Source organism: Sciurus vulgaris, assembly GCF_902686455.1.
Source record: "Sciurus vulgaris genome assembly, chromosome: 11".
Classification (NCBI taxonomy): domain Eukaryota; kingdom Metazoa; phylum Chordata; class Mammalia; order Rodentia; family Sciuridae; genus Sciurus; species Sciurus vulgaris.
In genome coordinates, this window is record NC_136472.1 from 121,572,477 (window position 1) to 121,593,638 (window position 21,162).

General features: G+C 38.7%; 1 protein-coding gene across 3 annotated transcripts in view; it reads right to left on the reverse strand.

The window, feature by feature from the left end:
* The window catches only part of PATE2 (prostate and testis expressed 2), a 64,302-nt gene extending 43,346 nt beyond the window's left edge, over window positions 1-20,956 (reverse strand). For all 3 annotated transcript variants that reach the window (XM_079105508.1, XM_079105509.1, XM_079105507.1), the window contains exon 1: window positions 20,818-20,956. In XM_079105508.1, coding sequence (XP_078961634.1) covers window positions 20,818-20,932 — 115 coding nt within the window. In that variant the 5' untranslated portion in view covers window positions 20,933-20,956. The remainder of the gene's footprint in view (window positions 1-20,817) is intronic.
* Window positions 20,957-21,162: the final 206 nt, after the last annotated feature.

The following is a 21,162-nucleotide window of genomic DNA, read 5'->3' on the forward strand; positions in this document are numbered from 1 at the left end:
TCCATAAAGAAGAATGAAATTATGACATTTGCTGGTAAATGGATGGAGTTGGAGAACATCATGCTAAGCCAGAGATGCCAAACCCAAAAAACCAAAGGCTGAATGTTCTCTCTGATATGCAGATGCTAACCACAGTAAGGGGTAGGGAGGGGAGAATAGAAGTTCATTGGATTAGACAAAGGGAAATGAAGGGAAGGGAGAAGGGATGGGAATAGGAAAGAGTAGAATGAAATGAACACAACTTTCCTATGTTTATATACAAATACACAACCATTGTAACTCCACCTATGTACAACCACAAGAATGGGATCCAAACTAGAATAATTTATACTCCATATATGTATAATATGTCAAAATATACTACCAATAAAAAATTTTAAAAATAAAAATAAGTAAAATAGTCATTTCCTATATGGAAACCAGTTACATCACAAAACATTTAATTTTTAATGATAACATAGTTGCTATTATGTTATTAATTTCATGTTACATTGCTTTAATTTAATATATAACATAGTTTTTGTTTTTGAATGTTTAATTTACACAATGACTTCCTCAAAATCATTTATAAATTCTAGTTGTGTGTTTCTACCCAATTTTGGAATTTCAATGTATAAAATCTGGAAATAATATTAGCTCTAATTCTTTATTTCAGTACTTACACCATTTGTTACTTCTCTTTTTCTTAACTTCCAGGCTGTGTCCTTTCATGAAATTGTATATATTTTAAAAATGGTAACCTTATTGTCCTGTTTCTTATTTTATCTGAAACTTATTTAATAACTCACCATTAAATATATTTTAATAGGCTCCAGCCTATCTGTTAAGGGGATGGCTAAAGGAAGTCACAAAAATATGACAACTAAATGCAATGCCTGGTTCCTGTACTCCAAAGAGAAAAAAAAAATGTTATATAGGATATTATTAGATCAGATGACAAATTAGAAGATGAATGATAGATTTGATAAAAATATCGCATTATTGTTAAATGTACTGAGGTTTATAACTGCACTGTGTTAAGTAAGAGAATCTCTATTTGTACAAAACAAATTCCAAGCATTTTTGAGAAATCTACATCATGATATTACTAAATCTCAATGGTTAAGAAAGTAGAAGGAGGGGACACTATGAAAGCAGTACTGAGAGGAAGATTTATTTCATGGGGTGCATTCAACAAAAGAAGTAGAAATCAACAAATAAATGACTTAACACTACAGCTCAAAGCCCTAGAAAAAGAAGAGCAGATCAACTCCAAAAGAGGTAGAAGATAGGAAATAGTTAAAATCAGAGCCGAAATCAATGAAATTGAAACAAAAGAAACAATCAGAAAAATTAACAAAATAAATAGTTGGTTCTTTGAAAAAATAAACAAAATTGATAAACCCTTAGCCACACTAACAAAGAGAAAGAGGGAGAAAATGCAAATTACTAAAATTCGGAATGAACAAGGAAATATCACAACAGACACGAGTGAAATACAAAACATAATTAGAAGCTATTTTGAAAATCTATACTTACGGCGGGCGAGACCCGGGGCCCAGGGTTACGCCACGTGCATCTAAAGATGGCGACTGGCAGAGAGCAAACGGCATCCTGATTATGCCTGGAGAAAGGCAGGAAGCATTTACAATTGGCTGTATGATAATCAGTTCAGCCACCTAGTGCGTGGACAGATATACTTTACATGTATGCTTGAGCTAGTGATCGTTTGACCTTTAACAGAATTGGATGGACATATCTGGTTACAATTGCTTATGCATGAGACTGCTTATATATTGAGGGTCTTATCTGAATAAAGGGGAAGCTGCTTCATGAACTTCTGAAGAGTAGGTGTCTTTTGTCCCGCTGGTCGGGCTGAAAGAACAATAAGCGGTGGTGAGCCGCTTGAAGCAACCCGGGTTAGAAGCGGCGGAAAACAGTATATACTCCAACAAAACAGAAAACCTCGAAGACATCAACAAGTTTCTACAGACATATGAATTACCTAAACTGAACAAGGAGGATATACACAACTTAAATGAATCAATTTCAAGTAATGAAATAGAAGAGGTCATCAAAAGCCTACCAACAAAGAAAAGTCCAGGACCAGATGGGCTCTCAGCCGAGTTCTATAAAACCTTTAAAGAAGAGCTCATTCCAATATTTCTCCAAGTATTCCATGAAATGGAAGAGGAGGGAACCCTCTCAAACTCATTCTATGAAGCCAATATCGCCCTGATACCTAAACAAGACAGAGACATATCGAAGAAAGAAAATATCAGACCAATGTCCTTAATGAACATCGACGCAAAAATTCTCAACAAAATTTTAGCAAATCGCATCCAAAAATATATTTAAAAGATTGTGCACCACAATCAAGTGGGTTTTATCCCAGGGATGAAAGGTTGGTTCAACATCCAGAAATCAATAAATGTCATTCACCATATCAACAGACTTAAAGTTAAGAATCACATAATTATTTTAATAGATGCAGAAAAAGCATTTGATAAAACATAGCATCCCTTCATGCTCAAAACACTAGAAAAAATTGGGGGAGTGGGTACATTCCTTACCATTGTAAACGCCATCTACGCTAAGCCCATTAACAATATCATGCTAAATGGTGAAAAACTGAAAGCATTCCCCCTAAAAACTGGAACAAGACAGGGATGCCCTCTTTCACCACTTCTATTCAACATCGTCCTTGAAACTCTAGCCAGAGCAATTGGACAAACCAAAGAAATTAAAGGGATACAAATTGGAAAAGAAGAACTCAAACTATCCCTGTTTGCTGATGACATGATTATATATTTAGAGGAACCTGGAAATTCCACCAGGAAACTTTTAGAACTCATAAGTGAATTCAGTAAAGTAGCAGGTTACAAGATCAATGCTCATAAATCCAATGCATTTTTATACATAAGTGATGAATCTTCAGAAAGAGAAATTAGGAAAACTACCCCATTCACAATAGCATCGAAAAAAATAAAATACTTGGGAATCAATCTCACAAAACAGGTGAAAGACCTCTACAATGAGAACTACAGAACACTAAAGAAAGAAATTAAAGAAAACCTTAGAAGATGGAAAGATCTCCCATGTTCTAATATAGGCAGAATTAATATTGTCAAAATGGCCATACTACCTAAAGTGCTATACAGATTCAATGAAATTCCAATTAAAATCCCAATGATGTACCTTACAGAAATAGAGCAAGCAATTATGAAATTCATCTGAAAGAATAAAAAACCCAGAATAGCTAAAGCAATCCTCAATAGAAAGAGCGAAGCAGGGGGTATCACAATACCAGATCTTCAACTCTATTACAAAGCAACAGTAACAAAAACGGCATGGTATTGGTACCAAAATAGACAGGTAGATCAATGGTACAGAATAGAGGACATGGACACAAACCCAAATAAATACAATTTTCTCATACTAGATAAAGGGGCCAAAAATATGCAATGGAGAAAAGATAGCCTCTTCAACAAATGGTGCTGGGAAAACTGGAAAACCATATGCAACAGAATGAAATTAAACCCCTATCTCTCACGCTGCACAAAACTCAACTCAAAATGGATCAAGGACCTCAGAATCGGACCAGAGACCCTGCAGATTATAGAAGAAAAAGTAGGTCCAAATCTTCAACTTGTTGGCTTAGGATCAGACTTCCTTAACAGGACTCCCATAGCACAAGAAATAAAAGCAAGAATCAACAACTGGGATAGATTCAAACTAAAAAGCTTTCTCTCAGCAAAGGAAACTATCAGCAATGTGAAGAGAGAGCCTACAGAGTGGGAGAAAATCTTTGCCACTCATACTTCAGATAGAGCGCTAATTTCCAGAATCTATAAAGAACTCAGGAGGTTTCAGGATGGCGGCCTAGAGGGTGGCTGAATTTCATGTTGCTCTAGGACTCAGGATTCAAAAGAGGAGATATTGAGACACTTGGGACCAACTTAAATCAGCCGGGTGACTCTCACCCGTTGGGAAGGGGTCCCGGATGGGACGGTGGTCCCAGAATGCAGGAAACTTTGTGAAGTAGAGCTGCCGGCGAGACACCCCTCCCCCTGCTGGAGCAGTGAACTCGGCCAACTGGGAGCGCCGTAAAGGAGGCCGCTTGGCACAGCGCTGGGACTCGGAGCAACCACTGGGGCTCCGGCGGCTGCCCAGGGGAGGAGTGGCGAGGAGAGCTGTGTGGACGCAGAACACCGGGGCCTGCCCTGATGAGGAGGAGGAACGTGGCCGCTTGGGTTCGGAGTGACTACACCAGAGCTACAGGCGGTTGACAGAGGAGAAGCTGCGCGGCAAGCTGTTTGGACTCAGAACGACTGCTTCTGAACACCGGGGCCTGCCCTGAGGACGAAGAGGAGGAGGAGCGTGGCCGCTTGGATTCGGGGTGACTACACCAGAGCTACAGGCGGTTGCCAGAGGAGGGGCTGCGTGGCGAGCTGTTTGGACTCAGACCACTTCTGAACACCGGGGCCTGCCCGGAGGAGTAGGAGGAGGAGGAGGAGGAGCGCGGCGGGTCGTTTGGACTCGCAGTGACTGCATTAGCGCTCCAGGCGGCTGCTCAGAGGAGAAGGCGAGTGGTGAGTTGTTTGGACTTAAAGTGACAGCTCCTGAACACAGGGGGGCTGCCTGGAGGAGAAGCGTGGTGGGTCGCTTGGTCTTGAGTGGCCGCACCAGAGCTCCGGGCAGTTGCCCAGAGGACCCGTGCAGCGGGTCACGTGGATTCAGAGACACTCAGAGCGACCGCTCCTGAACACCCGGGGGGTTATCTGGAGAAGGAGGAGGAACGGGGAGGATCACTTCGACTCGGAGTGATTGATTGCCCAGGGCTACGGGTGGTTGGTGGGAGGTGGAGGCACGCAGTGAGTTTCTTGGACTCCTAGTGACCGCACCGGAATACTGGGCGGCTGTCTGGAGGAATAGGCGTGTGGCGGGTCTCTGGGACTCAGAGCGATTGTATGGGGCCCCAGGTGGCTGCTCAGAGGAGGGGCCGCATAGCCAGGCGATTAGGTGCAGAGCAGGGTCCCAGGATCTAGGAGGCTTCTTGGTGGAAGAGCCGCACAGAGACAGGCTTAGGGCGGAGCGAAGGTTCCAGGCCTGCGGGCTGATTCTCTGAGGAGGGGCAGCCTAAGGAGATTCATCTGTGAAGGGTGAGGCTCCCAGGCCCAGGAGGTAGGGCCGGGCCCCTGGGAACTTTGCAGAGGAAGGCAGCCCAGCCCAGGCGGTAGCTGTAAATTGAGGGGAACCTCTAGGAGGGAACTGACCAGCGAGACCTCCCCACCAGGTGAGTCTTCCCTGCCGCGTGAGGTTTCCCCACAAGGACTGTAAAACCAGAGACTCAGGCCCAAACAGGCCTTGCCTCAACCCGCAGCCTAGGTCCCCTTTGGATGACCATTGGTCAACAAGTGGAGCCACCTCTGCCCACTAGCAGGGATTATACCCCACCTGAAGGCCACCACTCCTAGAGAGGCAGATTCCTTGTGGAGCACCGCATTATCAACTTCCTCCAAGACTTCAGCCTACTGAAGGCTAAGGGGGGATATATATAGAAATCTTCAGGGACAATGTAAGTCAGTAGAGGAAATCTGCAATATCTCAGCAGTCCACTGATACCTGAACAATATGAGAAAACAAGGAAAGAAAATGCTGCAAACAAATCTAGATGTTACATCAATAAAACCCAATGACAGCATGGCAGATGAAATGACAGAAAAGGAGTTCAGAATGTACATAATTAAAATGATCAGAGAAGCAAACGATGAGATGAAAGAGCAAATGCACGCACTGAATGATGAGATGAAAGAGCAAATGCAAGCATTGAATGATTGCACCAATCAACAATTAAAAGAGCAAATACAGGAAGCAAAAGATCATTTCAATAAAGAGTTAGAGATATTGAAAAAAAACCAAACAGAAATCCTTGACATGAAGGAAACAATAAACCAAATTGAGAACTCCATAGAAAGCATAACCAATAGGATAGAACACCTGGAAGACAGAACCTCAGACATTGAAGACAAAATATTTAACCTTGAAAACAAAGTTGAACAAACAGAGAAGATGGTAAGAAATCATGAACAGAATCTACAAGAACTATGGGATATCATGAAAAGGCCAAATTTAAGAATTATTGGGATTGAGGAAGGCCTAGAGAAACAAGCCAAAGGAATGAACAATTTATTCAATGAAATAATATCAGAAAATTTCCCAAATCTGAAGAATGAAATGGAAAATCAAGTTCAAGAGGTTTACAGGACACCAAATACACAAAATTACAACAGACCCACACCAAGGCACATTATAATGAAAATACCTAACATACAAAATAAAGACAGAATTTTAAAGGCTGTGAGAGAAAAGAACCAAATTACATTCAGGGGGAAACCAATACGGATATCAGCAGATTTTTCAATCCAGACCCTAAAAGCTAGAAGGGCCTGGAACAACATTTTTCAAGCCCTGAAAGAAAATGGATGCCAACCAAGAATCTTATACCCAGCAAAACTTACCTTCAAATTTGACGATGAAATAAAATCCTTCGATGATAAACAAAGCTAAAAGAATTTACAAAAAGAAAGCCAGCATTACAGAACATTCTCAGCAAAATATTCCATGAGGAAGAGATGAAAAACAAAGAAGCAAACAAGCAAAGGGAGGAATTATCCTAAAGGAATTGTCAAATAAAGTAGGAAACAAGTTGTGTCAAACAAATAAATGAATAAAATTTGAAAAATGAACCAAATGACCGGGAAAACAAATCATATCTCTATAATAACCCTGAATGTTAATGGCCTGAATTCATCAATCAAAAGACATAGACTGGCAGACTGGATTAAAAAGAAAGATCCAACAATATGTTGCCTGCAAGAGACTCACCTCATAGAAAAAGATACCCATAGACTAAAGGTGAAAGGATGGGGAAAAACATACCATGCACATGGACTCAGCAAAAAAGCTGGAGTATCCATCCTCATTTCCGATAATGTGGACTTCAAGCCAAAGTTAGTCAGAAGGGATAAAGAAGGTCATTTCATACTACTTAAGGGAAGCATAAATCAGCAAGATATAACAATCATAAACATCTATGCCCCAAACAGTGGCTCATCCATGTATGTCAAACAAATCCTTCTCAATTTCAGAAACCAAATAGACCATAACACAATGATACTAGGTGATTTTAACACGCCTCTCTCACCACTGGACACATCTTCCAGACAAAAATTGAACAAAGAAACCATAGATCTCAATAACACAATCAATAATTTAGACTTAACGGACATTTATAGAATATACCATCCAACCAAGAGCGAATACACTTTCTTCTCAGCAACACATGGATCCTTCTCTAAAATAGACCATATATTATACCACAAAGCTAATGTCAGCAAATAAAAGAAGATAGAGACACTACCATGTATCTATCAGATCATAATGGATTGAAGTTAGAAATAAATGAGAGAGTAAATCACAGAAACTATTCCAACATCTGGAGATTAAACAATATGCTATTATATGATGAATGGATAACAGAAGATATTAGGAAGGAAATTAAAAAATTCTTAGAGGTAAATGAGAACAAAGAAACATCATATCAAAATCTCTGGGACACTATGAAAGCAGTACTTAGAGGGAAATTTATTTCATGGAGCGCATTTAATAAAAGAAGTAAAACTCAACAAATAAACGACCTAACACTACAGCTCAAAGCCCTAGAAAAAGAAGAACAGAACAGCACCAAAAGTAGTAGAAGACAGGAAATAGTTAAACTCAGAGCTGAAATCAATGAAATTGAAACAAAAGAAACAATACAAAAAATTGACAAAATAAATAGTTGGTTCTTCGAAAAAATAAACAAAATTGATAAACCTTTAGCCACACTAACAAAGAGAAGACGAGAGAAAACCCTAATCACTAAACTTCGGAATGAACAAGGAAATATCACAACAGACAGGATTGAAATACAAAACATAATTAAAGCTATTTTGAAAATCTATACTCCAACAAAATAGAAAATTTCGAAGACATCAACAGGTTTCTAGAGACATATGAATTGCCTAAACTGAATGAGGAGGACATAAACAATTTAAATAGACCAATTTCAAGTACTGAAATAGAAGAAGTCATCAAAAGCCTACCAACAAAGAAAAGTCCGGGACCAGATGGGTTCTCAGCCGAGTTCTACAAAACCTTTAAAGAAGAGCTCATTCCAATACTTCTCAAAGTATTCCATAAAATAGAAGAGGAGGGAACCCTCCCAAACTCATGATACCTAAACCAGACAGAGACTCATCAAGGAAAGAAAATTTCAGACCAATATCCTTAATGAACATCGACGCAAAAATTCTCAACAAAATTTTAGCAAATCGCATACAAAAACATATTAAAAAGATAGTGCACCATGATCAAGTGGGTTTCATCCCAGGGATGCAAGGTTGGTTCAACATCAGGAAATCAATAAATGTAATTCACCATATCAACAGACTTAAAGTCAAGAATCACATGATTATTTCAATAGATGCAGAAAAAGCATTTGATAAAATATAGCATCCCTTCATGCTCAAAACACTAGAAAAAATAGGGATAGTGGGAACATTCCTTAACATTGTAAAGGCCATTTATGCTAAGCCCATGGCTAATATCATTCTAAATGGTGAAAAACTGAAAGCATTTCCCCTAAAAACGGGAACAAGGCAGGGATGCCCTCTTTCACCACTTCTATTCAACATCGTTCTTGAGACTCTGGCCAGAGCAATTAGACAAACCAAAGAAATTAAAGGGATACGAACTGGAAAAGAAGAACTCAAACTATCCCTATTCGCTGATGACATGATTATATATTTAGAAAAACCTGGAAATTCCACCAGAAAACTCTTAGAACTCATAAGTCAATTCAGTAAAGTAGCAGGTTACAAGATCAATGCTCATAAATCCAACGCATTTTTATACATAAGTGATGAATCTTCAGAAAGAGAAATTAGGAAAACTACCCCATTCACAATAGCCTCGAAAAAAATAAAATACTTGGGAATCAATCTCACAAAAGAGGTGAAAGACCTCTACAATGAGAACTATACAACACTAAAGAAAGAAATTAAAGAACAACTTAGAAGATGGAAAGATCTTCCATGTTCTTGGATAGGAAGAATTAATATTGTCAAAATGTCCATACTACCAAAAGTGCTATACAAATTCAATGCAATTCCAATTAAAATCCCAATGACGTACCTTACAGAAATAGAGCAAGCAATTATGAAATTCATCTGGAAGAATAAGAAACCCAGAATAGCTAAGGCAATCCTTAGCAGGAAGAGTGAAACAGCGGGTATTGCAATACCAGATCTTCAACTCTACTACAAAGCAATAGTAACAAAAACGGCATGGTATTGGTACCAAAATAGAAAGGTAGATCAATGGTACAGAATAGAGGACATGGACACAAACCCAAATAAATACAATTTTCTCATACTAGACAAAGGGGCCAAAAATATGCAATGGAGAAAAGATAGCCTCTTCAACTAATGGTGCTGGGAGAGTTGGAAATCCATATGCAACAGAATGAAACTAAACCCATATCTCTCACCATGCACGAAACTAAACTCAAAATGGATTAAGGATCTCGGAATCAGACCAGAGACCCTGTAGATTATAGAAGAAAAAGTAGGTCCAAATCTTCACCTTGTTGGTCTAGGATCAGACTTCCTTAACAGGACTCCCATAGCACAAGAAATAAAAGCTAGAATCAACCACTGGGATAGATTCAAATAAAAAGCTTTCTCTCAGCAAAGGAAACTATCAGCAATGCGAAGAAAGTGCCTATAGAGTGGAGAATATCTTTGCCAATCATACTTCAGATAGAGCACTAATCTCCAGAATCTATAAAGAACTCAAAAAACTCTACTCCAAGAATTCAAATAATCCAGTCAACAAATGGGCTAAGGAAATGAATAGACACTTCACAGAAGAAGATCTACAAGCAATCAACAAACATATGGAAAAATGTTCAACATCTCTAGTAATAAGAGCAATGCAAATCAAAACCACCCTAAGATTCCATCTCACCCCAATTAGAATGGCGATTATCAAGAATATGAGCAACAACAGGTGTTGGTGAGGATGTGGGGAGAAAGGTACCCTCATACATTGCTGGTGGGGCTGCAAATTAGTGCAGCCACTCTGGAAAGCAGTGTGGAGATTCCTTAGAAAACTTGGAATGGACCCTCCATTTGACCCAGCTATCCTACTCCTTGGCCTATACCCAAAGGACTTAAAATCAGCATACTACAGAGATACAGCCACATCAATGTTCATAGCTGCTCAATTCACAATAGCCAGACTGTGGAACCAACCCAGATGCCCTTCAATTGATGAGTGGATAAATAAACTGTGGTATATATATACAATGGAATATTACTCAGCCATAAAGAATGATAAAATTATGGCATTTGCAGGCAAATGGATGAAATTGCAGAATATCATGCTAAGTGAGATAAGCCAATCTCAAAAAGCCAAAAAACGAATGATATCGCTAATAAGTGGAGGATGACACATAATGGGGGGGGAGGGAGGGGTTAGTGTTAGGGTTAGAGTTAGGGTTAGGGAGGGGGGCAAGTATGGAGGAAGGGAGTACTGTATAGAGGGTAAAGAGGGGTGGGAGGGGTGGGGGGAAGGGAAAAATAACAGAATGAATCAAACAACATTACTCTATGTAAATTTATGATTACACAAATGGTATGCCTTTACGCCATGTACAAACAGAGAAACAACATGTATCCCATTTGTTTACAATAAAAAAAAAAAATAAAGAACTCAAAAAACTCTACACCAAGAATACAAATAATCCAATCAACAAATGGGCTAAGGAAATGAACAGATGCTTCACTGAAGAAGATCTACAAGCAATCAACAGATATATGAAAAAATGTTCAACATCTCTAGTAATAAGAGAAATGCAAATCAAAACTACCCTAAGATTTCATCTCACCCCAATTAGAATGGCGATTATCAAGAATACAAGCAACAATAGGTGTTGACGTGGATGTGGGGAAAAAGGTACACTCATACATTGCTGGTGGGGCTGCAAATTAGTGCAGCCACTCTGGAAAGCAGTATGGAGATTCCTCAGAAAGCTTTGAATGGAACCACTATTTGACCCAGCTATCCCATTCCTTGGCCTATACCCAAAGGACTTAAAATCAGCATACTACAGAGATACAGCCACATCAATGTTCATAGCTGCTCAATTCACAATAGCCAGACTGTGGAACCAACCTAGATGCCCTTCAATTGATGAGTGGATAAATAAACTGTGGTATATATATACAATGGAATATTACTCAGCCATAAAGAATGATAAAATTATGGCATTTGCAGGCAAATGGATGAAATTGCAGAATATCATGCTAAGTGAGATAAGCCAATCTCAAAAAGCCAAAGGACGAATGATATCGCTAACAAGTGGAGGATGACACATAATGCGGGGGAGGGAAGGGTTAGTGTTAGGGTTAGAGTTAGGGTTAGGGAGGGGGGCAAGTATGGAGGAAGGAACTACTGTATAGAGGGAAAAGAGAGGTGGGAGGGGTGGGGGGAAGGGAAAAAATAACAGAATGAATCAAACAACATTGTTCTATGTAAATTTATGATTACACAAATGGTATGCCTTTACGCCATGTACAAACAGAGAAACAACATGTATCCCATTTGTTTACAATAAAAAAAAATAGAAAGTAGAAGGAGAAAAGAGAGAGGGGAGAACAGAAAGAGGAAAAAGCACAAAGCAAGTAGATAAAAAAGCAAGTAGTGTCAAATGTTGATAATAGGGGAATCTCAATGTATTAGTTTTATTTTTGCAATTTTTCTGTAGATGTGAAATAATTCCAAAATATAAAGTAAAATTGAAAGAGCTTCATTATTAGCATGTGTTATCTTTTGATAAATGAATTCATCTCTATCCACAACATTTTAGATCTAATTTATATCAGAAAATAAAATATTATGATGATGTTGATTCAACTTTAATGTCATCAAAAGAGAAATGACCTTCAAATGGTAGCCAGAGTTAATCTAACCAAGAAGGTAAAATAGCTCTACAATGAAAATTATAGAACAATGAAACAAGAAATTGAAGATTTTAGAAGATGGAAAGGCATCCCATGTTCTTGGAAAAATTAATATTGTCAAATTGGCCATACTACCAAAAACAAACAGAATTAGAAAAAAAAATTCTTAAATTCATTTGGAAGAATAAGAGACCCAGAATAGTCAAATAATTGTTAAGCAAGAAAAGTGAAGCAGGAAGCCTCTAAAATATACTGCAGAGCTATAGTAACGAAATCAGCAAGGTATTGACAACAAAATAGACATAAAGACCAATGGAACAGAATAGAAAACACACAGACAAATCCACAAACCTACAGCTATCTGACATTTGACAAAGGTGCTAAAAACACATCTTGGAGAAAAAACAGCCCTTTTAACAAGTGGTGCTGGGAAAACTGGATAGATGCACGTAGAAAAATGAAACTATCTCTCATCCTACACAAAACTCAAATCGACCTGGATCAAAGACATAAGGAATTAGACCAGAAACCTTACAACTGCCAGAAGAAAACATAGGATCAACACGCCATCATATAGATGCTGGCACTGATTTCTTTAAAAAGACCTTTAAAGCACAAAATAAAGCCAAGAATCAATAGTGGGATATCATCAAACTAAAAACCTTCTGCATGGCAAAGAAAATGATTAAGAGCATGAAGAGAAAGCCTACAGAATGGGAGAAAATTCTAACCAGTAATCCCTCCAATAAGGGGATTTAATATCCAGAGTATAAAAAGAATTCAAAAAACTTAACACCAAAAAAACCCAAACAACGCAATCAGTAAATGGGCAAAAGAACTAAACAGAAATTTCTCAAAAGAAAGAACACAAATGGCCAACAATTAGAAGAAAAAAATGTTCAACATCTCTAGCAATCAGGGAAATGCAAATCAAAACTACACTAAGATTTAATTTCAAAATGGCAATTATCAAGAGTATGAACAACAATAAATGCTGATGATGTTGTGAGTAAAAAGGTACACTTGTACATTGTTGGTGGGACTGCAGACAAGAACAGCCACTCTGGAAAGCAGTATGAGATTTCTCAAAATACTAGGGATGGAACCACCATATGACCCAGCTATCGCACTCCTTGGTATTTTCCCAAAGAATCTAAATCAGCATACTACAGAGACACAACCACATCAATGTTTATTGCAGCACAATTCACAATAGCTAAATTATGGAATCAACCTCGATGCCTGTCAATAAAAGAATGAATTAATAACTGTGATACACACACACACACACACACACACACACACACACACACACACATACACACCATTCAGCCATGATTAATGGATAGAAATGGAGAATATCACGCTAAATGAACTTAGCCAAACTCTTTCTTCCCTGTATATGTGACCAACAGCAGGGGCATGAAAGTTAATTGTTAGCAACCCATTAATCTCTCCTTGATAACCAGTCTTCATCCTCTTTTGACCCCCATCCTTCATTACCTACACTAACTGCCTGACTTGTGCCCCTGCCTCAGTTTGCTGAGGAATGTGACATATTCTGTCCACTTAGGCCTGCAGGGCTGCAGATGAATTGCTTTTTTGGCAAAAAATCATGTGGGGTCAGCACAGTTATATAAGCACAGAATTATAATTCTATAAATAATTTTATAGAATTATTTTCAGTCTCATGGTCCCACAATCCTCATATGTCTTTCCTCTAACATTCTCCTTCAAGGTCTCTGGGCCCCTAAATTTTTTAGGTATTTTTGTGCCAACTCTTTCCACCTACTTCCTGCTAACAGGGGGTGATGTCTAGGGGAAGGAAACACAAAGTCCTTGTTCTCCATCAGGGAGTGCAAGGAGAATTAAAGTTTTTAGTATCAGAGCAGTCTAGAGATCCATGGTGGCAGTTGGTGGGTGACTGGTTGAGGTGTGTACATAATAAGGCAGCGATCATGCTAAGATAACAATAAGTAATAGAGCAAAACTTTATTTTTTGCCAACAATTAGCACGAAAACAATTGGTATTATTGTTTGGTCTCTGAAAACCATGACGATGGTAACTCTCTAGGGCTTTATAAACATTGGCAGAGTTGTTAGAAACATATACACAGCATTTAATTTTTATAATGTCACAGATGTCTTCATGAGCTGTAGTTAAAATATCTAATGCCATTTGATTTTTGTAAATTACTTTTCTATTGGCATTACCTCTATGTTTAGTAGAGATCACTTTATCTCTGTCGCTTAGGGCTTTCTTGGTAAGGTTAGGATTTTTATGTGTCACATTACATCTTTTAGACAAATATGAAAGATAAATATTTGGGCTACATAATCATACTAGCAAACACAGGTCAAGCCTGACTATGTAGGAGGTTAGAAAGATTTACAGATCTCAAATTGATTCACAAAAGCTTGTGACTCTGACAGTCTTTTTGATATTTATCAAGCACTCCTGTCTAAAAATCCTTCCTTTATGGCCTCCAGGTTTACTTACTTTTGATGAGGCTGACACAAGTATACATCTTAAATTACATTAAAGGAATTATTGTCTTTCCCTTTAAATGCCCATGTATGACTATGCTTTAGTTATAATTCTCCTGCCAGGTGTTTAAGACCAAGCTGCTCAAAATTGATCTTATTTCTATCTACTGTTAAGAGTCAGCTGAGATTCCTCAGGGGGTCACTCTTGGGAACTTGTGATAAGCCTCTTATCTTCTCTAGTTCATCTGTCAGGATAGGTCAGAGTCTTCCTGACCAGTGAGGCTTCCCTTGAAAGCCTTAGAGAAATTTCCCTCTCCAGTGAGCTTCCTCTTGGTAGAAGGTGCATTGGTTGGCATTCTGTTCTCTAGGGTCCCATTGATCCCACTGATCAGGAGGTCATTTGGCCCCGAGTTGCAAAACCTTAGAGAAGTCCCTTTGTTCCCTGGGTTCAAGCTGATCTCAGAGGGCAAGAGTCAAAAATTGGCTATTTTCTTTATTGACCATTTTATGTTCTTTAGTCTCCAAGCTTTGGTTCTAAACATCTAGAAGGCCAATTTCACCAGTCTTGAAGAAGGAGGACTCGGTTTTAAGTTCAAAGTCTATAATTTTACAGTTATTTACCCCTTCCATTTAATTGGGGTCAGTATTAGTGCTGGAAGTCAGCTTTATATTCTCTTTATCTTATAGGTGATGGTTTATTATCTCAAATTAACTCAGGTTGTTATATTAGAAGTTGTATTTGTGCAAAGCACTCAGAAAACAATCATAAAATTTTACGATGAAAATACAAAATGTAATTGACAAGAGAAAAACATATTTAGTTTGTTTGCATAATAGTTATTAATCAAGAAACATAATTTTTATAGTCCCAAACCTTTATTTAGTTATATATTATATCCAGTTTGTTTGAGATCACAGTAATCTTTATAACAAAAAAAATCTATCTTTTTGAACTTAACTTTAAATGAACTCAAGTCTAACCTACTTTGGAACCATCCTAACAGAGAGTGAGTTGAGAGGCAGAGTCTTAATTTAGGTGAGATGACCTCTTGACAAATCTTAGGTAAAGTGTTTTATTTCTGAAGCTGATTTTTGTCTCTTTCTTAAATATTATTTTACAGAGTTCTCATATATTGTTTCCTGAGTCTATGAGACTATCAGTTAACACCATACAACATTGCATCTGAAACATTAATCAAACAAACTGAGAGGTTTTTTTTAATTTTTTTAAATTTTATTTGTTCTAATTAGTTGTACATGACAGTAGAATGCACTTATACATTTTGATAAATCATATTTAAGTAGAGTGCAATCTCTCATTTTTCTGATTATATATATTGCAGGATCACACTGGTCAAGCAGTCATATATGTACATGAGGTAATAATCTCTGTTTCACTCTACTATCCTTCCTGAAAGTGGCAAAATGTTTTCATGTTTCACATTGTCAACCTTTAAATAAATGAGGTTGACACTTTAGCATTTTAACTTTGCAAGTTAATCAGATATCTCCTTTAACAAACACATTTAGAAAGATTAATACCAGTGGTCGGGAGAGGCAAATAAATCATTGAACTCCATAGCTTTGGACAACACCACTTCTGAGAATCTTTCAGTGCAATGGTTCTAGAGGAAATGCCCATTTGCAGATGACCACAGTTAATGGGGCAGACTACAGCCTGGCATGGAATTTATGGGTTCAATAGCCTTGAATTCAAACACCTGCTGCCCTGGGGTGGAAGAAATATGGGCACACTCAATAGCCTTGAAGTGCCAGCTGTCCAGAGCTAGAGAAGATATCCTGCAAGTAGATAAGCCGCAATTAAGCTGTTCCTGTTTGACCTTGTTTTTGTTTACCTTGAGGTTTTTCTCACAATTAATTCCTTTGATGCTTTTTGCCCATAAAATAAAGCACGCAGAGTCTCACTGTTAGTTAGAAAATCAGTTTCCTTCAGAACTGGTTACCCACTGAGCCCCGCTATTCGCATATAATTTTTTTTTTGTCTTTCTTTCTTTTTTTTTTTTTTTTTGAACTTTCTTTTTTTTATTTTTTACAGACTGAATTTTGATTCATTGTACACAAATAGGGTACATCATTTCATTTCTATGGTTGTACATGATGTAGATTCATATCATTCATGTAATCATACATGTACTTAGGGTAATGATGTCTGTCTCATTCCACCATTTTTCATACCCCCTCCCTCTCATTTCCTTCTACATAATCTAAAGTTCCTCCATTCTTCTCTCACCCCTGACTCCCCCACCCCCATTGTAAATCATCATCCACTTATCAGGGAAAACATTTGGCTTTTTGGGATTGGCTTATTTCACTTAGCTGTTTCTTATAATTTCTAATTTTCCTAATCCAACCCACCACCCACATTGGAGAACTGTTCACTCACCATGCAGGTCACAGCGAGATCCATTTATAATATATTTAATTTACTCATTTTTAACTATAAAAACCAAGATATCAGACAAATGTAGTTAACAGTATAAGTCATATTTTCCCAATTGAAGAAACATTCTAGAAGCAATGGATATTACACTTCAAACATTTTATAGAAACCAACACTCCATTAATTGCCCAATCACCTAGAAAAACTTGAGGGTTAGTAATTTTAAAGACATCTTTACTCTTATCTGTTTAATTTAAATTAAACTTTTTCTTAACAGTTTAAGTCATGTGAACTAAAAGGTATTTGGGGTTGGGCACAGTGGTGCATGCCTATAATTCCGGCAGCTCTGGAGGCTAAGACAGGAAGATTGTGAGTTCAAAGACAACCTCAGCAAAAGCAAGGCGCTAAGAAACTCAGTGAGACCCTGTCTCTAACTAAATACAAAATAGGACTGGGGATGTGGATCAGTGGTCGGGTGCCCCTGAGTTCAATCCCTAGTTGCCCCCGCCCACTGAAAAAAAGAGGTATTTAGATCTGTTCCTTTTTCTTTTTCTTATATTTTAATTTATGAACACTCATGTATCTACTTCCAATTTTGGTACTATATAAATGGTATATAGACAAAGACAAACATATAGATACACATACATTACACAGGTGCACATGAAAACCAACAGGAAACAAGGATTTTTCAGCTTTCCCTTGAGTAATTTACCTCCTAGTAAAGATAGTTGGAGAAAGAGTGCAAAAAAGGAAACACTTTGATTGTTAAGATATAACAAAACTAATCAAAACAAAATATATTAATTTAGGCATGCAGAACTCAAATGTGAATTCACCATAAAACCATGAGCTCAAAAAACACAGGAATTTTTTAAAATACAGAAGATCTAAAAAAAAAAAAAAATTACATGGCTATAATTACTCTAGTAAATGAGTCCACAGAACATCTTTATCAGAACAGAGTGCACTTTTGGAACAGATTAGAATCAGTCCAAATATTTAAAGAATGTGGAAGCCCTGAAATCCTCAAGTAAGTGTTCTCAGGGTAAAGGGAACTTGTACATGTAAAATCATTCCATTTTCTCTGTGTGCTCAAGCATTTAGGGGGGAACTTATTGAGAAAGCAGAGTCACAGAGTATGAGCAGACAAGAAAGTCATTTATGTCCCAAATCAGCTTGAATTTAAAAGTGACACTTTTTCCTCTCTGGTTCCAAACTAGTTTTGGACAACTGCGTATGCAGTTTAAATTCCAGATGCAAGCCTTAGATAGATAGATACCTGGCAGAAAGCTAAGGAGTAAGGAAAGCTACCATTTTGAGTTTGAGAGGTGAAATCTCATAGGGCACTTTTGATTATTATTTTTTCTTCTCCCTTTTGTAACCAGTCTCTGAAAGTGAATTATTATAGCTTATGTTTTCCCCTGGAGACCATTTTTTTTAATTCCCCCAGTTTGGATGCAGAAAATTATAAAGCATCTCCATTTTTTCAACTTTGATTAGGTCATCCCCTATTATTACTTTTGAGGATGAGGTTCCCCTCTGAAAAAAAAAAAGTAAAATGAATGAACGAGAACAGAATATGGGTGCCTCACCCAGGGAACTGTCTCTTCGGCTAGGGGACGTTTTCCCAATCCTGGAGCCTCTGGTGGTCAGCAGTTCTCTTTCCTCCTTCCATGACCTCTGGATTTAACTGCTGCCTGACCAGCATGGTCATAACTTCTTTCCTCCTTCATGGGTGGTCATGAGAAAGGTACATGCCTTCAGGTTATTCACACTTACTATATGACTTGTTACCCTGGGAGTCCATGAAACCCTTAGATGCCTTTCTTGGAATTAATCCTGGTCTGTCTGTGTTAAGCCTACTATTAGTTAATAAACACTTGAGGAAAAACTAGGCCTCACTCAGAATAAAGGATACTAACTTACTGATAACTACTTACTCATGTCCCTCATGGGTGAGGGAAGGGTTCCCATTGGAGGGATGGGCTGGCTTCAAAATAAAAGCCAAGAAGTATATATATCAGAAAAAAGACAAAAAGCAAGAATATTTTTGAAGCAGGGACATGACTGATTGAGCCGTCCATTATTCTAACAAAGAAAGGAGTCTGTGCTTGCTTTATTTATATCGGTACAGATGAAAGGGGACAGGTAGGAGCTTCTTCGAGAAAAACAAGATAGGGGTGGGAGTAAGCAGGCCATTTGACTCTAGTGGGTCACTCACATCTCTGGTGCCCGTACTTGAACCTGAGCAGTGAGCTAACACAGGATACCACATGACTCAGGCATTCTCAAACAGTGAATATCTGACTAGGAGTTCCTGAGGCCAGATATTCCAGGTTATGGCTCAAATTCACCCTGTTCTCAGAGTAATGGATGGCTTCCTGCACTATTTGATTGGGGGGAGCATGTGGGCTATTTACAGGATGAAAGGAAGCAGAGATTTGGGTTATTTTCTCCTTAGTATGCTCCCCTTGGTTGGCTATGATTCTCCATCAGAGAGCTGGTATTGAGGCCATGCTTGGAAGCAGAAGAAAATGAGGTGGTTTTTCTAGAGGATCTGTGGGTCAGCCATGCCCCAACTTTCTAGTATTCAGGCTAGTGATGACCCTGGCATAAACATTGAGATTGAAGCTCCCATATGAATACAAGAAAACAGAACTTGGGCTCCTGCTAGGAACATCTCCCTTATGAGTTCCTGAGAGTCAGCAAACCCATCTCTCACTCCCATGTCCTGCAAGATACTGCCTCATCAGCAAGGAGGTAAGGATCTTTGTTTGCCACATGCCAAAGACCTAAGAAATACAGACTTATTGGCAATTACTGGCTTTCCCCTGGTCACTATCAAATTTGCAAATTTGGTGCCCCAAAGGGCAACCTACAGTATTCTGCTGCTTCATGTGTCTATGTATTTAGTGAGCCTAGCCTGTAAGAATTCTCCTTCTATTAAACAAGGTCAAAGAGGTCTGTGCAAGGCCAGAGTCAATAGGGAATAAATAGTTTATGCTTCAATCACTGTGGGCCAAAAGACTCTCCAGAGGGCAAAGAGGACATCTAGTGGTTGTTAAATGCTCAAAGTACTTTTCATGGAGAAATCTAAGAGGTGAATTGAAAGGGTATGGGGCCTGTGATCTGGAGGATTTTGAGATGGAGATTGTAACAGGGAGGCCTCATCAGCTAGAGGATGGTGGGTTCAAATATGTCTCCCAAGATCTCTGAAAAATAGGAATGTGTAGGTATAAGTCTCCCTTCTGCAGCAAAGAAGCTAATGGGGCACACAGGAGCACAGAAACCACAATGAGGGGAATCCCTACAGGCTTGTAAGGTCTCAACATGTGAACAAAGGGAATCTAGGCTTTTCCTTATTCACCATTTCATGTAAAATGGCCCTCTCCCAACTGCTAGAGTTGTCTGATCAGCAAGGGAAGGGGAGTGCTGCAGAGTAATGAACTTGGGAAAGTGTGGTCAGTTTATACAGAGGTGTATGTGTTACTGGGGCATTCATTGAGCACTGCCTAGTCAACTAGTTACCACAGGATACCCAGAGGGCTGTCAGGAGAGGAGATCAAGGAGGAAACCTTTGAGATTCACCAAGGAGTGGCCCTGGCCAGAATCTCAAGGTTGCTTCCCTCCTTAGTCACCTTTTCTGCTTCCAAAGGCAGACCAGAACCAGGGGCCACTGTCTACTAGCATCAGATGTGCTCTGAGCCAGGATAGGAAATAACCTTTGCAGAGCCCAACATGCCTGACCCATAGGGCAGGTGATTAGGAGCAATAAAATGTCATGAAGGTTTTCACCCATGATTTTAAGATTGACAGTCACACTAACCAAATTTCAATGGCTGATGCATGCCCAGAGATGGAAGGTGCAGAGGAGCTTACCTTGGTGACAATCCCAGGAGAGACCCCAGCTGCTACCAGTCCATTGCAGATTGAGAATGGGTTCTTGTTCCCTAGTATTAAAGATTAAACACCCGAGAGACACCCAGGCAAGCATAGAGAGCAAGTGTAATTTAAGAAAGTGATAGAGAAAAACTTCTCCAAAGAGAAGTTGGCCCTCACAGCCAAGAGCCTGTTGGCGGGGAGTGCTTGCTTTTTTATAGCCACCCCCCAGGACCTATAAATTATTAACCCTTTTTAATCATTGTCTTCTCTTTCTTCCCTATGTAAGTAACCAAGGGCAAGGGCACAGAGGTTGTTAGCAACCCACTGTTCTGTCTTTGATAA